Consider the following 21574-nt stretch of genomic DNA (forward strand, 5'->3'; position numbering starts at 1 on the left):
AGGGGGAGCGGGGGGGCTCGGGGCAGAGGAATCTGCTCAGAGGCGGGGCCCGGGGGGGGGAGGATCCGCCCCATCGGAGCAGGCGCCGCCGCGGTCCCCAGGCCAGCGGGGCCACCCAACGGGCGGGGCAGGGGCCCAGTCAGGCGCGTGCGCGTCTCTACCGGGAGCGCCCGGCCAGGGCCGAGGTGCTCGAGTCGCGGCGTCGCGATGTGATGACGTCACACCAGCGCCCGGAAGTGGTGGTGCCTCCCTGTCCCCTCTCGGCAGCGGATTGGCTGGGCCTACTGCGAATTTCCGGTGCGCGCCGTGGACCCGGAAGCGGGGAAGGGAGGCAGCCCGGTGGCCGAGTGCGGGTCGCGATGGGCTGGGAGCCGTGAGCGGGCGGGGATGGCGGGGGCCCGGGGCTGCCCCCAGGCGGGCACCGGGGAGCGGGCTCTGGCCGAGCTGCTGCTCGAGTTCTCCCGGGCGCAGTATCGGGCCAAGGACGGGGGCGGCGGCGGGGCCGGGAGCAGCGCGAAGGTGAGAGGCTGAGGCCGAGCCCCCGCCCCACCCCCACCCCTAGCCCGCGGGAGGCCCCTCACCCCTCCCCTGCCGGCCCCTGAGAGCCCCGCCCCTTTTGGGTCTACACCCCTCCCCCCAGCTGGGCCGGGCCGGGCCCCGAGGCTCGTCCCCCGCCACCCTTTCCCGGCGGTGCCGAGACATACCCGCGGGACCCCCTCTTGCTTTCCCTGGTCTGAGAGACCCTGGCGCCCTCTCCCCCTTCTGGCTGGGCGAGACCCTTGAAAGACACCTCACCTCCAGCTCGGCCAGAGCCGCCCCCTCCTGCCTAGACCAAGGCCTGTGGTGGCGAGTATAGCAGAGGTGTCCTGTGTCCTGTGCCTGAGGGGAAGGGGCAGCCTGAGCTCCAGCCCCTGAGCTGTAAATCTGGCTGTCTTGCAGGTGGAGAGGATTGAGAAGCGCTGCCTGGAGCTGTTTGGCAGGGACTATTGCTACAGCCTGATCCAGAATGTGAACGGGGAAATTTGTGGCCACTATCCCCGGCAGATCGTCTTCCTAGAGTATGAGAGCACTGACAGGGAGCGGAACATGTAAGTGACTCCTGCCCCGGCCTCCCTCCTTCCTGCCAGAAGAGCTGGCTGCACGAGAGCCATACAAAACTGCCCAAGCCCTGTGTCACCAGCAAGACACACAGACTGAGTGTGCTCCAAGACTCCAGGTTGAGTAGCTCCAACAGGTGGCATTTCCACAGAGGGCTAGTTAGTCTTACCTGCATGACTGGGCTCTTGAGAAGCAGGAGAAAACTGAAAAATCACTCTTTGCAGAGTTATAGTTGTGCCTGCACTGCCTACTGGATGTACAAACTCCCTATTTTTAGCTGGGCAGGTTACCCACTAGGTTACTTTTGTCCTACAGAACTGTGCCTTTGCACCTTACTATGAAGTTGGCAGTGGGGAGGCTGTTCCATGGTATTAGGATACTTTGCTCTAGTCCCTAATCTTGTGGAGCTTTGAGGTCTTTCTGGCACTTTCAGAGCAGCTGCTGCCTCAAACTCTTGGGCTGTTCTGCAAGAGAAGAAATAAGAAGAAATACATTTTTTCAATGGGGAAAAAAAGGAATATGTTGCAAGGGAGCTTTAGGTGCACAACAGTTAAGGGTGGACTAATTTTTTCAGATTACACTGTCTGGTGTAGGTACTGTAGCAGTATTCATATTTGTATAGGGATGAATGCTCTCTTGGTGTTCAATAAATGCTACTGGACTTTTGACCCTATTTTTGGGGTGAGGCTGAATAAAGTGTAGGTGTAAGGGAGGAGCATGTGGATGGGAGCAGAATGCTTCTGTGAACTGTGTTGTGCCACTGACTGTGGGAGTAAGAAACTCATTGTATTTTGGGCTGAGATTGCGTCAGATCTCATCACAAGCACAGTTAGGCTAGGCCAGTACTTGGCTCTGAGGTCCCAAAGTGTGAATTGCTTTCAGGCAGTCAGCAAGCCGCTCTCTTTGTATGTGCGGTATGTTTGTTATGACTGGTTACTTAAGTTCCATGGTATTTGCGCTGCCTCATCAGATGACTGAAAATTTTCAAACATGAAAATTACTCAAACTTTTATAATATGTTTTTGGACGATCATTTGCTGATAAAACTTGTTCGGCTTCTGGGATTCGTGGATTGGAGACACTAATTTAGAGCCACATATAACAACCCAAACTCTGTGCTTTTATTTGTAACCTATTAGTGAATCAGCTTACTATATGTTGGAAACCATTGATTTTGACTTAAGTTATAAAGCTTTTGAAAAAGTTATCCCAGAAACTACGTGAGCGGGACTAAACGCTGTGGAGTTGGAGGCTCTAACAGTTGGGCCTAGGAGAGCTAAGTCCTTATTGGTCATACCTCTGGAAAGCACCCTGCCTTGGATGTCAGCTAATATGGAAGTTACATGGAAGAACCGAATGTTAATAGATAAAATTTCAATTACAGCTTTGTTACAGCCTATTAAATAATCTCCAGACATAGGCTGCTGTTGATGGTGAACTTTTTAATAGTGATTGGATGTGATTGAGGTGTGTGTTGTGTAACATGTTAGTCTTGTGGGGAATAAGTGAGATAAATGCTTTGCATTTGTAGAATGAAATAAGAGCTCTGAAAATGGTGGCCTTGTCCTATATTTGGATAGGCTAGAAAGGAAAATATTGAGTACTCCTAAGGGGAAGTCTACATGACAAAATGAAGTCAACCAAAGTTATGTTGACATACAGCAACCACAGCAATTGAATTGCTTTTGCCTGTCGATACTGCGCTCCTCGTGTTGGTAGTGCACGTCCTCACCAGGGCCCTGGGAATCTGGTTATAGCAGTGCAGCTCCTGATGGTTAATTCCATTCAGTGCTATAGAGGAGGGCCTGTAGTTTACAACTGTTACGATTGAAAAGACTTCTCTGTTTAAAGAAGAAGTCTTCTAAGGACTCTAAAACCCCTGTGCTTACTTGCATTGTCTTGAAATTTGGTGTGCCTCATGGAAGTGCGAGGTAGGGTTAGAGATCCAAATTTGGGGTCATTTGAGCAAGTGGTTCTTGAGACACAACCCCTGAAAAAACAGGTTTTCGTAAAGTTCACACACATTCTACCACTCCGTTTTGTGGGCACCTAACTTCTAAATTTCTAATGACTTAGGGAAGGGAGGGTGATCTGGAAATAGCGTGGGGAGGGTTATATGTTGTGTGGGTTCCCTCCCCACTCTCAACTCTAGGGTACAGATGTGGGGACCTGCATGAAAGACCCCCTAAGCTTGTTTCTAGGAGCTTAGGTTAAAAACTTTCTCAAGGCACAAATTCTTCCTTGATGCCACTGGGATTGCTGCCACCACCAAGTGAGTTAGAAAAGGAGTACTTGTGGCAATTTAGAGATTAACAAATTTATTTGAGCATAAGCTTTCGTAAGCTACAGCTCACTTCATCGAAAAGGACCACTTGGAGTTCCTGTTTCCCCCAAAATACCTCTCAAGCCCCTTCACTCCCTTTCCTGGGGAGGCTTGAGAATAATATACCAACCAAATAGGTAAACAAGGTGAGCACAGACCAGACCCTTGGGTTTTTAGGACACTAAAAACCAATCAGGTTTCTAAAAACAGAACTTTATTATAAAGAAAAAATAAAAGAAGACCTCTGTAAAATCAGGATGGAAGATGATTTTACAGGGTAATAAGATTTAAAACACAGAGGATTCCCCTCTAGGTAAAACTTTAAAGTTACAAAAAACAGCAATAAACCTCCCGCTTAGTAGAGGGAAAATTCACAAGCTAAAACAAAAGATAATCTAATGCATTTCCTTACTTTACTTACAATTTTTGTAATCTAGATACTTATTTCAGGTAGGGTTTTAGGAGAGGTTTTTTTTTTCCTGCCCTCGTCTCTCTCTGTCCTGGAGAGAACAACAAAAGACCACTCAAACAAAACCTCCCCCCCACAGATTTGAAAGGCTCTTCTTCCCTTATTGGCCCTTTTGGTCAGGGTCCAACCAGGTTATTTGAGCTTTTTAACCCCTTACAGGTAAAGGAGGGATTTTATGCTACCCTTAGCTGTATGTTTATGACATAAGCAAATTGTCAAGTTCTTGGGACGTAGCCCACAGATGAGATTTCTGGCATTCGCCCTGTTAGCAATTGCATGCTATCCACACTTCAAAGCACAGTGGTTATCCCCACTCCACTAGAAGAAAGTTCACCGAGGGAGGCAGGCACCTAGCAATTACCTAGTGTCTTTGTGGCCTACTGGGTTACTGGAACTCAGAAAATCGAGGCTGTGTTCCTGGCTCTGCCACTGGCGTGGAGGTTGACTTTGGTGAAGCACTTCATTTCTTTGCCTTAGTTTCCTCATCTGTACCACAGAGATGTTTTCATCTTTGGAACTACTGATGAAAAATGCTATACAAGGGTTAGGTATTTTCAACTGGTCACAGCAGAGACTCAGTTGCAGACCTTCAAGAGAATTACAACTGCCTAAATGTCCGCAAACTTCTACCCACAACACGCTTTCTGTTATAACTCTCTGCCCCCACTCCCCAAAAAAACAAACCCCAAACCACCCACCTAGGAAATTCACTGGCAACAAACATTGTAACATACAGTTAAGGTTGTCCAGTGCTATATTGTACTGTTCTAGAAGATTGAGTTGAGCAAATCTCAAACCTCTGAAAACCGGGACATACAGAGTGAAGGTACATAGACACACTACTTTAACTCTGCCCTAATTGAGGTAATGCCCCAAAGTGCTCATAACACATACTTACAGTCTGCCTCTGCTCTGTATTGAGCAGCAGTTACCTCACCTGTCCTATGCTCAAATACTTTGCCTATTCCACAGACAGTACACCATATCTGCTAATTGTTACAACCCCATCACCCTTGTGCGCACAATGCCATCTCTCTTCACTTACCCACAGACCATGCTTCTCTCTCACCTAACTGCTGCCAAGCCCATGACTCACATAGCACAGTGCTGAGATGAGGCATACTGGATCTCTCAAGGTACACATGTACCTCTTTCGTGTCATCTCTCTCCCCCCACCAACATGAGGGAGTCAGGAAGAGGAGCTCACACACATACTGCCCCCAAGATCACTTCATATCACAGTCCCAGCATTTCCATCTAATGCCTATACCTAGCACAGTGAATGCAGCTGGAGTGCTTGCAGATAACTGCCAGTGGCCATTGCCAGCTCCAGTGGGGGCAGAGTTAAGGTTGCATAAGCATTTACCTTAACTCTGTATTTCCTGGTTTTTGGAAGTTTGTTTTGCCGAACTCGATATTCTGGAAGGACACTAGATACTGGACACCTGAGCTCTGCATGAACAAAGCTTTTTTGGTCTGTGAAATTAGTTCCTGACTATGTGAATTTTCACATTACACATCCAGTTTAAACAAGGCCCACTATGAACTCTTTCAACATACACGTTGCGCTGTCTGTCCGACTGTATTAGGTGATGTCTCATTTGACTGTATTGCCAACCAGATGTAGGAACCATAAAGGACAGTGGGAATTTTAGGGACGTTACCTTAACTGATTGCTTCTAGCCTCTAAGGATTACGTTTTTGTTATGAAAAATGCTGTAGTGGCATACCTGTGCAGAAAGGCTATATATTACCTCCGCAACCCGTCGGATAACAGAGGCTTTTACTTTGGGAATTTTATTAACTGCCAGGTTTAAATTGGGTTAGCATTAAACTGTGTATTGGGCACAGTCTTCTCTGCCACCAGGCTCTCCCCTCTGTACCCCTCCAGTGTGCAGTAGAGGAGCACGCTCTGAGGTACATGAGAAGGTGCTTGCCTTGCAGAGCTCCTAATCTCTGTTGAAACAGGGACCTCGTCTCTGCAAAGTCTCTTCTGGGCAGATGCATCTTTGGGTAACTTTTCCCTGTACGAAAGTTCACACAGGCTTATCCACGGTTAGTATAATTTTGCATGTTGGCATTTTACTAACTTCCCCTAGATGGCTGTGAATGCAAACCATTAAAGAATGGCAACTACTTGGGTTTTTTTAATCCTTTATAATCCTCTGCGTATCAAGGTTCTTTGCAAGTGGAGAGCTGAAATAAAGTTATCCATGAGAAGAATATGAAAAATGTTAAATTCCGACCACAAACTCTACCCATAGATCATTTTGAGTCATTCAGAACCCATTGAGGAGTAGCTTCATATTCTTATAAACCCTTGACTGATATGTGGGTGTAAGTGAAAGAGGTTTAGCTTGTGGTCGATGTGTCTTCAGGACTAAAACTTTTGGGATTTCAGTTTTGCTTTAACTGGATAGCTGAGTGCAGCCTGGACAGTGGAGATGCTTCTCGAGATGCTTCATTAATCTAATTATCTAGCACTCCAATTTCCAGCCAGTTTTAGACTGTTGATAAGTCTAATTATGCTATAATGTACATGTACAAGTCATCAACATTAAAGTCCAGTGAGCAGTCAGGCTTGAGTTTTCTATTTTTTGATCTGTGTACATAAATGACCCCTGATCTAGACTGTTCTCAGTGGTAGCAGATGACAGAATGAGGAGTAAGGGTTTCATGTTGCAGTGGGGGAGGTTTAAGGTTGGATATTAGGAAAAACTTTTTCACTAGGAGCGTGGTGAAGCACTGGAATGCGTTACCTAGGGAGGTGGTGGAATCTCCTTCCTTTGAAGTTTTTAAGATCAGGTTTGACAAAGCCCTGGCTGGGATGATTTAGTTGGGGATTGGTCCTGCTTTGGGCAGGGGGTTGGACTAGATACCTCCTGAGGTCCCTTCCAACCCTGATAGTCTATGTTTCTATGAAATGCAGCCTGAACAGGGGGTGTTGAGGGTTTGGGGTTTTTTTGAGGAAAAAATAGAGTGAAAATAGAATGGATTTTTTACAAGGCATTGTCATATTTATTAGTGCCTTAAACTAGTGAACCGTGATACTGCTGCAGCCAGTCTGTAACAGGCTATTCTGGTAGCCATGTATGAAACAGACATGCCTAAACGTGCCAAGGCAGGTATATTACATCTGGGTCCGACCATTTTCTCGATGCCCTACTGAAAGGGGTTGTATGTGGTCTCTGCCCAAAGCTAAGAACTAGACGACTGTAATGGTTAGTGCAAGGTGTTTGTATGGAGAGCAGTTGTAGAGTTGTGTAACATGTAGGATATTCTGTTCCAAGTCTGTCGGAAGAGAAACCTGTCACCTGTGGAGGGGCATTCTGAGAGCTGACCCAATCAGCATGGATACGTCCACACTGGAATAAAAGACCTGTGGGACGGCCGCGGCTAACGCAGGTCAAATCACGCGGGCTTATGGGGCTTGGAGTGCTGGACTAAACGTTCAGGCTTGGCCTGGAGCGCGACCTTTGGTACCCTGCCCCCTCTTGGGGTCCCAGAGCTTGGGCTGCAGCCCAAATCCAAACATCTACACTGCAATTTTACATCCCCACAGTGTGAGGCCTGGTCAGCTGACCCAGGCCAGCCGTAGCCATGCCAAGGATCTCCTGTCCCTTGAGAACAATGACCATCCCTGGAGACAGCCTCTCTGCACTAGATGCAGGCTGGAGATTTACAAAGGCAAACTAAACCCAGGAGAGCTCTTGGAAGAGGGGGGCCCTAGTCTAAGTGCAGAAGAAATGGCCCACATGGTTATCCGTTACAGGAGGAAACTGTGAGCAGGGGTGGAGGGGTGACATGAAAAGTGGGTCCCACCTTGAGCTGGACAGGTGCTGCAAAGACCACCCTTGGGTGAGAAATACCTTCTGAGATGGGTTAGTAACTTGGTAATAATTATAGGCTAGAGATTGCAGTTTGTTTTTTTCTGTAATCTTATGTTCCAAATCCTTATACTCATTTATATTGGAATCTCTAAGTCAAGCACTATTACATACCCATCTGTTTGGTTTCACTACAGACATTTCTAAGTGCCTTGTGCTAAGGAGAGGGTTGCATGGAGGTGAAACCAGTGGGCTGGGAGGCTTGCTTTCATGGAGGTAGTGGATCGGTGCATGTTGCAGGTGTCCAGAATAGGGAATTGGGCACTCAAGTGTAACAAGGTGGGGTGTGTAAATTACTAGCCTGAATTGGGAAAGAGCGGAGCTCCAGGGGCCAGAAGCAGAACACCTGTGTTACTAGCAGCCAGTGGCAGGGGAGTGTTTCCTTTGGTGGGCTTCCAGCCCTTCACTGCCACCTGCTCACAGCGGGAGGATCTGCCTCAGACACATCAGGTAAACCCGAAACAGTGTCACACTGTGACCCTGGGACCTCTTTGGCATTGGGCCCAGGAGTGCCTGGGGGTTACAGAGATCCCCTGGGATTGGAGTCTACCTGCTAGTCCCCCAGGGAATGTCATGAAAGGTCTCCAATGAAAGCCTGTCTCTCACTGGTCAGCGAAATCACTGCGAGAGGTGTGTGCACTTAATGTGTAAGAAGATATATGTATATACGGGAAATTATGTCCTTAGGGCCTTGTAATTCTAGGCAGGTCACTCAAAGGTAGCGTGCTTTGAGACAAACATTGCCAGACAGGAAGGGTAGATGTTTATTGCCCTAGCTAAGCACTGAGTACCGTGTGTTGTGTTAGAGTAGATCTTTGTTAGCATCCTAAGTCAAATGCTAATGGTGATCTTGTGGAGATTTCAGAAAGAAGTTAACGGAGAGTTAAACAGCGGGACATGGGGGAAGGAATCCTGTTTTCAGGTGAAGGTCAGATGTTTGATCTGGTATTTCTCGGGGTGGAAAAGACACACCCTGGCATCCTTCACCAAGGAAATAAACTGACAGTGGGTTTGCTTCATGAAAAGGGGATCTCAGCCAGGCTTGTCTGAAAATGCTGCGAAGAACTTTGGGTGAGAAATTTTTTTGGACAGGAGGAGAACTTGTTAGGTGAGTTTAGACCATAGAAAGTGTGGTATGAGTTTATCTATTTAACCTTTTGTTTCCAATACAAAAAAACCTCCGAGTTTAACACAGTACTGTACTGTATTTGCTTTTTTTGGGTCTCTACTTCTGGTTCCAAATGAGGTGTGTGATTGACTGCTCAGTTCATAACTCTGGTGTTCATAACTCTGAGGTTCTTCTGTATTTGTTTTCTATTGCATGAATCTCTGTTCTTTGCTAAATAAACTTATACTTGCTTTCTCTAAACACACACCACTTAGATTTGTTTAAAGTGGAGCTTTAATCTAAGGTGCGCTAATAAGCTGTTGCATCCTGTCGCTTTGAGAAAGCGGTTCTGGTAATTTGTGTGTCTGGTGGAGCAGGGGTTGGGCTCTCCGTGGCTGATTGGAGGACTTGGAGTGTATCTATCGCTTACCTGTAGAGGGGCAGCAGAGCTGAGGCTGGGGGTGACAGAGGAGTGTTTCTGCTGTCTGTGCCTAGGATTGTCAGGGACCCAACCCCTGGCAGGTGCAGACAAGATGCTCTCACACTCAGGGCAGGTGGTAGCAAAGTGCCTCACAGCCTTGCATATACCCCCAGGAGCATCGCATGTGACAACAGTCTTTCTACACACCTAATCCTGCTGCAGTGAGTGTCTTCAAGAGCAAACCGGACAGGTGCTTTTCAGCACCAAGAGATTGACTCAGGTGATGGGAGCACATCCATCTGATTACAAGCCAAGCAGTTCCTCAAAGTTCCCTGGCTCCTTGACTTCATAGCTGGCTTTTCAGCTAAAGGGATGTGGGTGCTGAGATAGTAGCCAAAATGTGGCCACCATGATAATATGAGATAATGGGGACTCTTCTTTCTGTTTGGTAGGTTCGAGAGCACTGTGCAGGTCAGCAAACTGCAGGACCTCATCAGCCGCAGTAAGATGGCCAGATGTAGAGGACGATTTGTCTGCCCAGTCATTCTGTACAAGGGAAAGGTAAAGGTGCATAAGCACGTTTTGTCTTTGTTTGCTTTAGCTTCAGGAATGTTCTTTCTCCCTGCATTCTGAACAGTGTTTACTGGAGCTGTGCAGAGGCAGGTCTTTATGGGCCATCAGCTCTCCTGCCCCCTCCATGTCTATTTCTGGGCACAGACTAAAGAGTCTGATAAGTTGCCTTGGAGCAGTGATGGAGATGATCACTGCTTGGGGCTCCAGGCCCCAAATAGGTGGGATTTGTCTAAGACCCTGGAAGCTGGGGTTAGGGGGAAGCACCGCTCTTGGATGGAGCTCTCACACTAACTCTGAGAACAGCATTGGAGATTATAACAATGTACTGCTTCATCAAGCAATCACTCTAGTGTGCGAGGGTGCCAAACAAAGCCGCATCTGGCATCTCGCTGGGTGCCAGATTCTTCCTGAAGAGCTAGGGAAATTTCGGGGCGGGGGTTGAGAGGGAGGATTACCACTCTCTGTAACCCTGTCTTTGCTGGAAACGTACTCTCAAATAGTTTTATTCTGGAGGTGTGCCTCAGAGGTTGTTCTTGACCAGATTAAGTAGCTTGCCGTATATGCAGTGGGGGAAGGCAAGATCACATAGATGGCCTAATGGAGCTTTGTCTCCAATGTCCATGATTCTTGTATTTCCGTTATCCCAAGGGAGCTAGGACTCTTGCTTTTCATCTCTTGAACTGGGACAGAAAGGGATTATGGGGCTACTGGAGGGATGAGCGCTATGGTCTGAAGTGGCCAGTGTAGGGAATGACATCCCGAACTTCTGCTTGACAACAGTGATGGGGCTGGAGGTACAATGAAAGTTCAGACTTCAGCATAATTGTAACGTTCCTTAATTGGCAAAGATCAAAGAGATCATGCAATAGTGATGTTTTTGGAAAAGATGTTACATAGAAGGGAGTTTGTGGGAACACTGTACGTACCACAGTTGTTCTTCGAGTGATTGCACATGTCCATTCCACTGTAGGTGTGTGCATGCCTTGTGCAGAGTTGTCAGTGACTTTTCCCTCAGCAGTACCTGTTGGCAGTGTGAGCACCCTTTGGTACCTCATGCTAGTGCACGTGGGTATAAAAGGCCACACTGCCCCCGACCTGCCTCAGCTCCTTGCTACTGCCAGTGACAGTTGTTGGAACTATAGATTCATAGATACTAAGGTCAGAAGGGACCATTCTGATCATCTAGTCCAACCTCGTGCACAACGCAGGCCACAGAATCTCACCCACCCACTCCTACAAAAAACCTCACCTATGTCTGAGCTATTGAAGTCCTCAAATCGTGGTTTAAAGACTTCAAGGAGCAGAGAATCCTCCCTCAAGTGACCCGTGCCCCATGCTACAAAGGAAGGCGAAAAACCTCCAGGGCCTCTTCCAATCTGCCCTGGAGGAAAATTCCTTCCCGACCCCAAATATGGCAATCAGCTAAACCCTGAGCATATGGGCAAGATTCACTAGCCAGATACTACAGAAAATTCTTTCCTGGGTAACTCAGATCCCATCCATCTAATATCCCATCTCAGGGGATTCGGCCTATTTACCCTGAATATTTAAAGATCAATTAGTTACCAAAATCACATTATCCCATCATACCATCTCCTCCATAAACTTATCAAGTTTAATCTTAAAGCCAGATAGATCTTTTGCCCCCACTGCTTCCCTTGGGAGGCTATTCCAAAACTTCACTCCTCTGATGGTTAGAAACCTTCATCTAATTTCAAGTCTAAACTTCCTGGTGGCTAGTTTATACCTGGTAACCCTATGCTTGTTCTTGTTCTTGTGTCCACGTTGGTGCTGAGCTTAAATAATTCCTCTCCCTCTCCTGTATTTATCCCTCTGATATATTTATAGAGAGCAATCATATCTCCCCTCAATCTTCTTTTAGTTAGGCTAAACAAGCCAAGCTCCTTGAGTCTCCTTTCATAAGACAAGTTTTCCATTCCTCGGATCATCCTAGTAGCCCTTCTCTGTGAACTATGATCTTAGTATCTACATGTCTTCACTCTGTTAGGGTACATGGTGCCTGTAGTGTTAGTTTTCAGTCTTGTCTGGTATATCTGTAAATAGTTGGTTACAAGACTAAGTTTAGAATAGTATTTGTTAGCATAGGGTTACCAGTGCCTGCTTGGGTGCCGGACTCAGTACCGGACTGATGGCCCATTTTTTTGGCTTCAAGGCTTGCTGTTCGTGTAACGGGTCTATGCTAATGAGGGACCCCACACCCCAGCTGCATTTAGTGTTGGGGAGATGGGCATGAAAAGGACAAATGTCACCTTTGTAGAGGGTTCAAACCCCACTCGAAAAAGGCCAGGGCTGCCAGTCTCAAGTACCTGCTTATGGTGCCTGTTCTGTATCCACCGTCAGAACCTTCCCACTCCGAATGGTTCTGAGCACGTCCAAGTGTCACAGCTGGAGCGTGGGTGGTATGACCTAGTGATCAGAGCAGGAGTCGGGTCGGGTCAGATGCCAGGAGGTCAGAGTCCAAAGCAAGCCAGAGGACAAAATCGAGAGTCAGGTGTCAGGAGGCAGGCAGGGTCAGGTTACCAGAGGTCAGGAGCAAGGAGCAGGAGCTGGTATTGCAGGGGAAGCAGCCTGAAACAGGGGGATCCCAGTTGCATGGACAACTTCCTGTTCCTGTGCTGGGTTTATACAGAAGCTGTGAGCTAGTCAGGACCCCCAGCTTTCTGCCATTTGGAGTCCAGGACTGGAGCCCTCTGTCAGGGCTCGGCCTCTATTCTGGCAACTGTTAGCAGGTGCCTGGGTGCCAGGTTGGAACTTACTAGCTCCAAAGAGCCCTCAGGACCCAGATTCAAGAGCCACAGCTCCTGACATCAAGTTGGTTTGGAGTGCTCCCCCGCGACTGAGTCCACATGTAGATCTGCATTGCTGGTGCCTAAGAAGAGACTGCGTAAGTCTCTTAAAGACTCTGTACTGGGGCTTCCAAGCCTACTAAGGAGGCACCAACTGGATGCAAGGACTCGGAGGGGCACTTAGTCATGTCCCCAGGAGTAATCTGTGAGCCAGGAGGGATTGCAGGCTCCAGACCCCAGGAAGGATCTGAGATGCTCTCCAAAGGACGAGCAGGCTCAGGAGCCCTTTCCAGAGCCGTCTACAGCCAAGGCTTTTGAGGCATCCAGGGAATTGGTGCTGGCTTCTCATGTGATTCAGGAGCCTTGCGTAGTACCTGTACTGGAACTACATGCTCCTGCAGTCCCAGTGCAAGCCCCAGAGAAACACTGGTGTCAGCAGCTTCTACTCTTGCGGCACCTCTGTGTGGGATTCTGTCTAGAGGCGAGCCAGTGATGATTTCACCCAGACTGAGCTGGTCTCCCAGACCCATGGAGCCAGCTCTCCCATGGCCTGAGGAACTGGCCTCCACGTCAGACTCTGCAATTGGATTTTTATGTCCTTATCCCAGCCCCAGTAGAGTGCCTGCCCAGGGTGGTACTGACACCAGCCTTAGGCCTTAAGGGCCAGTGGCCCTTACCAGTACCAGTGGCCCTTTTGGACCCCTGGAGGCTTCCCTCCACGTTGGGAAGCCTCAGTGTTCCCTAGTAGTGAGGCTATCCTGGAACCTTTCAGGGGTTTGTGGCAAACCCATCTTCCCTTCCTCTTGCTACTAAAAGAGTGGAGAGGAGATATTATATCCCTTTACATGGATGTGAGCAGTTCTACATCCACCCTTGCGCAGGCTCCCTGGGGGTTGCTGCTGCCAGTGAAAGAGAGAGGCAGGGACACAAGGCCTCTGCTCTGAAGGGAAAGGAAGCAAAAAAGCTGGACCTGTTTTGCAGGAAGTTTCATTCCTCAGGAGGTTTACAGCTGTGGGTTGTGAACCAGCAGGCTCTGCTGGGTCGCTGCGATTTCAGCCTGTGGAATAACTTTGTGAATTTCAGAGAGAAGCTTTCTGGTGGTGAGGCAAAGCAGTAGTTTTCTGCTATGGTGGAGGAGGGCAAATGAGTTACCAGAACGGCATTGCCGGTGAGCTGGATGTGGTGGACTCTCTGCAGCTCCAGCTGAGGCTTCTACCATCACAAGGTGACGTTCATCATGGCTGTAATCACCAGGAACTTCCCCTGGAGGCGCAGCAAACAATTCAAGGCCTCCCGTTTGAAGGCCCCTCACTGTTTTCCAGTAAAACAGAGAAGAGGCTTCCTAGCTTCCAGGATTCAAGGGCAGCCCATAAGTCTCTCTCAAGAGCTGTACACAGGTGGCAAAAAGAAAACTGTTCCGCCCACAGCAGTGCTAGCAGCTTTAGCCCTTCTTGCCATGTTCCCAGAACCTACCTAAAAAGAGGGGCAGGAGCTACAAGAGGTGTCCTCCTCCTCACCCCACCCCCCTGCTCCTCTGCAGCTGCCAGGTCACCTAAACAATCATTTTGAACTGTTGGTCGAAAGCAGTCTGCCACTCCCAACAGTGCTACCTTTCCCCGCTCCAGTTTTTGCCAACCTCTATCCCATGTCCTAAGTGCTTGGACCCACATCACTACAGATCAGTGGGTAACTGGGATACACCCTTCAATATATTTCTGTCTCTGCTTCCTACACTCCTTCCCCATCCCTCTTCTGGGCCACTCTCAAGAGAGCATGCTGCTTCTCCTGGGGGGCAAACAGGAAGTTCCCATGTTGTTCAGAGGGAGGGGATTTTATTCCCATTACTTCCTAATCCTGAAGGCAAAGGGGAATTTCACGTCTATTTTAGAACTAAGGCAGCTAAACAAATACCTAATGAAAACACAATTCTGGATGGTTATTCTAGTGTCTTTTAGCATCACTTCCTTAACCCCCGGGGTCTGGTATGCTGCTCTCGATTTAAGACACTTATTTTCTGGGGCTGTCGATTAATCATAGTTAACTCATGCGATTAATTCAAAAATTAACTGATTCAAAAAAATTAATCACGAGTAATCGCACTGTTAAACAATAGAATACCAATTGAAATTTATTAAATATTTTTGGATGTTTTTCACATTTTCAGATATATTGATTTTTGTTACAACACAGAATACAGTGTACAGTACTCTATTCGTTTTTATTACAAATATTTGCACTGTAAAATGATAAACAAAAGAAATAGTATTTTTCAATTCATCTCATACAAGTACTGTAGTGCAATCTCTATTGTGAAAGTGTAACTTACAAATGTATTTTTTGTTACATAACTGCACTCAAAAACAAAACAATGTAAAACTTTAGAGCCTACAAGTCCACTCAGTCCTACTTCTTGTTCAGCCAATCGTTCAGATAAACAAATTTATTTATATTTACAGGAGATAATGCTGTCTGCTTCTTATTTACAATGTCACTAGAAAGTGAGAAAAGGAGTTTGCATGGGACTTTTATAGTCATCATGGCAAGGTATTTACATGCCAGATATGCTAAACATTCGTATGCTCCTTCATGCTTCAGCCACGATTCCGAAGGACATGTTTTCATGCTGCTGATGTTCATTAAACAAATAGTGCATTAATTAAATTTGTGACTGAACTCCTTGGGAGAATTGTATGTCCCCTGCTCTGTTATTCTGCCATATATTTCGTATTATAGCAATCTTGGATGATTGCTCATTTGTTTGATTTACGAACACTGTCACTGCACATTTGACAAAATGCAAAGAAGGTACCAATGTGAGATTTCTAAAAATAGCTATAGCACTCGAACCAAGGTTTAAGAATCAGAAGTGCCTTTCAAAATCTGAGGGACGAGGTGTGGAGCTTGCTTTCAGAAGTCTTAAAATAGCAACATTTTGATGCGGAAACTACAGAACTTGAACCACCAAAAAAGAAAATCAACCTTCTGCTGGAGGCACCTGACGCAGATGATGAAAATGAACATGCATCGGTCCACACTGCTTTGGATCGTTATCGAGCAGAACCCGTCGTCAGCATGGACGCATGTCCTCTGCAATGGTGGTATGAAGGGACATATGACTCTTTAGTGCATCTGGCATGTAAATATCTTGCGACGCAGGTTACAACAGTGCCATGTGAATGCCTGTTCTAACTTTCAGGTGATCTTGTAAACAAGAAGAAGCAGGCAGCATTATCTCCTGCAAATGTAAACAAGCTTGTTTGTCTGAGCGATTGGCTGAAGTAGGACTGGGTGGACTTGTAGGCTCTAAAGTTTTACATTGTTTTATATTTCAATGCAGTTATTTTTTGTACATAATTCTACAGCTGTAAGTTCAACTTCCATGATAAAGATATTGCACTACAGTACTTATTAGGTGAATTGAAATATACTATTTATTTTGTTTTTTACAGTGCAAATATTTGTAATAAAAATAAATATAAAGTGAGCACTGTACACTTTGTATTCTGTGTTGTAATTGAAATCAATATATTTGAAAATGTAGAAAACATCCAAAAATATTTAAATAAATGGTATTCTATTATTGTTTAACAGTGTGATTAATCGCAGTTAACTTTTTTAATTGTGCGATTAATCGCGCTTAATTTTTTCAATTGCTTGTCAGTCCTATTATTTTCACATAGCAATTCACCAGAGCCACTGAAAATTTCTGAGGTTCACGTTCAACAAATTCACCTATTTATTTGCAGTACTGCCTTTTGGACTGTCAGTAGCCCCTTGTATATTTGTGAAATGTGTGGCTGTAGCAGCAGCATTCCTGCAAAGGTTGGGAGTCCACGTATTTCTTTACGTGGACGACTGGCTGGTCCAGGTCTCAGGTACTCTCCAGCGTAGCCACTATTTGTACCATGTTTGATGTGCTGGAGCTCCTAATCAGTAGAGAGAAATCCATTCTGTCTCCTGTTCAAAGAACAGAATTCACTGGGGGGTCCTGGACTCTACCAAGGCCAGGCTTTCCTTCCAGAGTCAAGGTTCCAGACAAAGTAGATCTAGAGGTGCCCTGTCACCACGGTTCAAAACAGCCTGAGTCTTCTAGGACGCATAGCAGCATGCCCTTATATGATGCAGCATGCCAGACTGCACCTCCAGAGCACTACAGGGTTGGCTAGCCATGGTGTACTCCTCAGCTCGTCTTTATATAGGCCTGCCCGGGTCTTGTCCTCCCTGTACTAGTGGGTAGAACATACGAACATCTGTGAGGAGTTCCCTTTGCCCCTCCACTACAGACTCTCACCCTAGTCACAGATGCATCAGATCTAGGTTGGGGAGCCACTTAGGTCCTTGTCAGACTCGGGGCCTTTGGTCTCTCCAGGATCTAAGTCTCCATATAAATATCAAGGAGCTCTGGGCCATCTGTTTGGCTTCTATGGCATTCCTTCTGCATATCGAGGTGGAATTTGTTGTTACTCACGGACAACACAGCAGCCATGTTCTGTGTAACCAAGCAATGGAGGGTGGGGTGTAGAAGGAGGTTTGTCAAAGTTATGCCAGGAGGCGATCCTCCTTTGGGATCTCTGTATCGCCAGTTCCATCAGTCTGAAAGCTGCTTACCTTCTGGGAGTTCTAAATGTCTGGCTGACCACCTGAGCAGGTTGTTTGCAGGTCACCATGAATAGTCTCTTCGACCAGATGTGTCCAGGTCCATTTTCCAGCAGTGGGGAACTCCCCAATATGGTTGCAACAAGAGAAAACAAAAAAGTCATCTTTGTTGTTCCCAAGCGGGTCTCAGCCCAGGTTCACTGACAGACGCTTTCCTCCTGGTCCGGTTGAGAGGCCTGCTGTATGCCTTTCCACCAGTTCCGCTCCTGCTCAAAGTCCTATCTGAAGTCGAGCAAGATACCGCTCACCTTATTCTAAGAGCCCCTGCATGGCCCTGTCGACACTGGGACTAGTAGAATTGAAAACCACTGATCAGACCTCCGCTGCCACTCCCAGGAGGTGTGAATGTGATCTCCCAGGGCCATGGCCACTTCCTTCATCCTAGCCTTTAAGCCCTGCAACTGACTGCTTTGATGCTTCATGGCTAACTACCCCGAATGAGTTTGCTCTCAGGGGGTGCAGGAAGCCTTAAACGACATCGAGTAACCTTGCTAAATAGAAGGGATTTTCTGTCTGGGCCATACAAAGAGGCATGCCTCCTATCTCAAACTCCAAATTGCCATTATCGTGGACTCTCTTTTGATTCTGAGCCAGGTAAGTTGGGTCATAGTTCCATCAGCATCCACCTGGATATCATCTCAGCTTTCCACCCTCCTGTGGATAACCAATCAACTTTTTCAAACCCTATGTCCATCAGATTTCTAAGAGGTTTTCACAGATTATACCCACAAGGTTCATAGCCCAGTTCCACAGTAGAGTTTAAATTTGGTGCTAGAAAAGTTGATGGGTGTCCCCCCTTTAGGCCACTAGCAACTTGTTCTCTTATATCTGTCTGTGAAAGTGGGTTTTCTGGTTGCTATAACTTTGGCCAGGAGAGATGGGGAGCTGAGAACTGTAGTATCAGAGCCTCTCTGTACAACTTTCCTTGGGGTCTAGGTATTCCTTCGACTGCGCCCTAAATTCCTGTCTGAAATGGCTTCCGAATTTCATGTGAATCAAACGATTTATTTCCTGACTTTCTTTCCAAAGCCCCAGTTGAGTAAAGGGGAAGAAAAGCTCCATACTCTAGATGTTAGAAGAGCTTTGGCTTTTTATTGGATTGGACTAGATCTCAGCTCTTCGTCACTGTCAGACAAAGTAAAGGGCCCCCCAGAGCGTCTCTGCCTGTATTCATTTATGCCACTGGTTACTCAGAGGTGGAACATAAGGTGAAGTGATGGCTCACTTGACCATGTCACAGGCAGCTTTTGCTGTCTTTCTGGCTTGTATTCACGGTCTGATATTTGTAAGTTGGCAACCTGGTCATCACGCCATATGTTTGCATCTCACTCGGCCATCTCCCATCAATCTAGAGGCAATGCCAGATTTGGACGAGTGCTCCTACAGTCTTTGAGAAGACTCCAAGCCCACCTCCAGCTCAAACCGCGTGAGAGTCGCCTACAGTGGAATGGACGTGAGCAGTCACTTGAAGAAAAAAATGGGTCCCTACCTTTCCATCATGGTTCTTCTTCGAGACATGTTGTACATGCCCATTCCACTACTCACCCTCCTTCTCCTCTCTGTTGGGCCCTTTCCCTGGCAGGGAGGGAACTGAGGGGAGTTGGGGGCAGTGTGGTCCTCTATAGCTGCATGCAGTGGTGTGAGGCACAAGAGGGCGCTCAAGCTGCCCCTACAGGTACTGTGGAGGAGAAAATCTCCAACTGTGCATGAGGTGCACTTTACTATTTAATAATTCTGCACACGACATTTTAAAATTCTGCAAATTTTATTTGTCAAAATAACATTATAATCACACCAGTTTGTTATTTTGGTAATTTATTTCAAAATACTTGCCACAAGTATGTCTGTAACAATGAAGTGAGCTGTAGCTCACGAAAGCTTATGCTCTAATAAATTTGTTAGTCTCTAAGGTGCCACAAGTACTCCTTTTCTTTTTGCGAATACAGACTAACACGACTGCTACTCTGAAACCTGTAACAATACAGATACACACAAAAATTCTCCCAGGAGAAGGGAATTAAAGAAACCCCTATGACAACTCAGTTCCTGTTTCTTTGCCACCTTCCTCTTCCCGTCCCACCCCACCCTCCCAGAGCCCAGCTGTGGGCCCCCCCCCCCCCAGCCCAGACACCGGTCCCTCCCCATGCTGCCCTCTTCTTCCCTCAGGGCATGCTGGGAAGTGCAGCTGCCAGGAACACACTAGCTCTCTCCTTCTCTTCCCTCCCCACCCCCCCTCACACACAGAGTGTCTTCTATGTAAGAGCTGGGCTCTGCCAGATCCAGCAACCCGTAGTGGTGGCTAGCAGCATTGCAGCCCATTTCTGTGTGGGGAAAGGAAATTCTGCGCACACAACATTAATTTCTGCAAAATTCTGCATTGCGCGGTGGCACAGAATTCCCCCAGGAGTAGCACATGCACCTACAGTGGAAGGACATGTGTGACACAACTCGAAGAACTATGTTAATGGTCTTTTGTCTCATTATGTTTTACCTGAAATACCAGTGGCTAGGATATGTCATGTGGACCTTGCTGGCCCTTAAGAACGAGTGAATCGATGTCGTCGTTGTTGGGTAAGGGGGTAGTGAGGTAACGATTGGGAAGATCATGTTCAGCCAGTATGTTATCAGACCTCCAACATGACTAATTTAGTGAGACTGAGGAAAGTACAGGCACTAGAGGTCAGAAATGTGGTAAGAAATAACCCTGAAATTCATCTGGAAAATACACAAGCTGATGAAAAATAATCCAGACCATAGAGACTCAGTTCCAGGGAGAAACCTGGGAAGTGAGAATGATGAAACAGAGGGCTCTCAGTGGACAGAAATGAGGCATGGGCTTTCAGTGTAAATGGGCAGAAGGCCTGCAGAGGAATACAACTTTTATAAGTAGTTAATAACGACATTTTCTCCAGCATGTTTGTAGGTCAGCGACCCTGGCTGGATGGGGAGAACTGTATGGACGTACTGGGTACAACTACATTTTCTCAGGTAAGTGCGGAAGCGTATATACTTGAGTGGCTATCCAGTGGCTGAAAATCAGTGTGAATATAGCACCTGTGCATATTTGGGGATGGGTGTGTGGGCCAGTATGTAATAATCCCTGTCTGGTATGGTACCACCTGGAATATGGTGTCTGTTTCTGGGCTCCTGATTTCTAGAAAGGTATTGACACAGTTGAGAGTTCACTGAATAGTAGCAAAAATGGGGGATGGAGGGAGTGACTTATGGAGATCAGTATATCTAGCTTGGTTAAAGGGTGGCTGGCAGGGAGCATTGATCTGCAAATATTTGAAGGGTGTTGTCACTAAAAGGGTGAAAAACTTGCTGTACTACATGGAATGGAACTAGGAATAAGGGCATAAAATCTAGGCTTAGGATTGTAACTCTGGTAATGGTAACATGTATTAGTCTGTGAGAGTCTCAAGGGAAGTGGCAGGAGTTCCTAACCTGGATCTTCTAAAACTAGACTGGACAAAACACTAGTGAGCGTGGGTAATTTTTCTGCCATAGCTGCCAGAGAATGGTTCTGTGATCTAATGGCATCTTTCCACTCTGGATTCCATCCTGGAACAGACCTGACTGCGTTGTCCAAACCCTCTCTTGCTCTCATAAAACTGATGGGCTTAGTGTGTGGGACAATGGGGTCATTTCTGGCTGGAGATGGTCACAGCTGAGAACTCTTTTAAGTGAGGTGACAAAGCCAACTTGTAACCCATTTGGATGGGAAGTGGGAGTTGTTACACAAGCCTTGGCCACTAATGCATGGTCGCTGCTGTGGCTTCCCTGCAGGGGGCTCTGATGATCCTTGGGCTGATACTGAAGACCTTTCAGAAGAAGATTCTGCATTCAGGTCTGTACGTGGTATTTGGGTGGAGGGAGAGCAGTTAAGAGCTGATTGGCTAGTTCAGTCTCTGAATTTCCAACTTCTTCCTGTCTAAACTGAATTGTGGGCGCAGTGTGGGGTCAGTGCAGTCTGTGGGCTCTTGTTTGCCTTGTTAATAAAGATGAGCCCTTCAGAACGTTTCAGGGTGTAGGTACAAAAACTAAAACCTAATGTGCTAACACACTGGGGCCAACTAGCTCACTAAAGTTGCCCAATCTCCCACTGGAGGCTGAGAGGGTGAGGGACTGGGGCAGGCAGATCCCAAGTCATTAAAGAGGCTCCTAAATTACGCAGAAGTGGTACTTTTGGATCGAGCAGATGTATAATCCAGACTGAGGAGAAATGGTTC

The 21574-nt window shown here is 46.9% G+C and overlaps 1 protein-coding gene across 4 annotated transcripts in view; it reads left to right on the top strand.

The window, feature by feature from the left end:
• The first annotated feature begins 291 nt into the window (after nucleotides 1–291).
• The window catches only part of MTMR14 (myotubularin related protein 14), a 56638-nt gene continuing 35355 nt past the window's right edge, over nucleotides 292–21574 (top strand). Inside the window, exons 1-5 of one of the 4 annotated variants that reach the window (XM_043518541.1) lie at nucleotides 292–519; nucleotides 940–1088; nucleotides 9759–9867; nucleotides 20255–20330; nucleotides 21132–21192. In XM_043518541.1, coding sequence (XP_043374476.1) covers nucleotides 388–519; nucleotides 940–1088; nucleotides 9759–9867; nucleotides 20255–20330; nucleotides 21132–21192 — 527 coding nt within the window. In that variant the 5' untranslated portion in view covers nucleotides 292–387. The remainder of the gene's footprint in view (nucleotides 520–939; nucleotides 1089–9758; nucleotides 9868–20254; nucleotides 20331–21131; nucleotides 21193–21574) is intronic. The other 3 variants (XM_043518542.1, XM_038409390.2, XM_038409397.2) reach the window with 3 other exon arrangements.

The sequence above is a fragment of the Dermochelys coriacea genome, chromosome 7 (genome assembly GCF_009764565.3).
Source record: "Dermochelys coriacea isolate rDerCor1 chromosome 7, rDerCor1.pri.v4, whole genome shotgun sequence".
NCBI classification, from domain to species: domain Eukaryota; kingdom Metazoa; phylum Chordata; order Testudines; family Dermochelyidae; genus Dermochelys; species Dermochelys coriacea.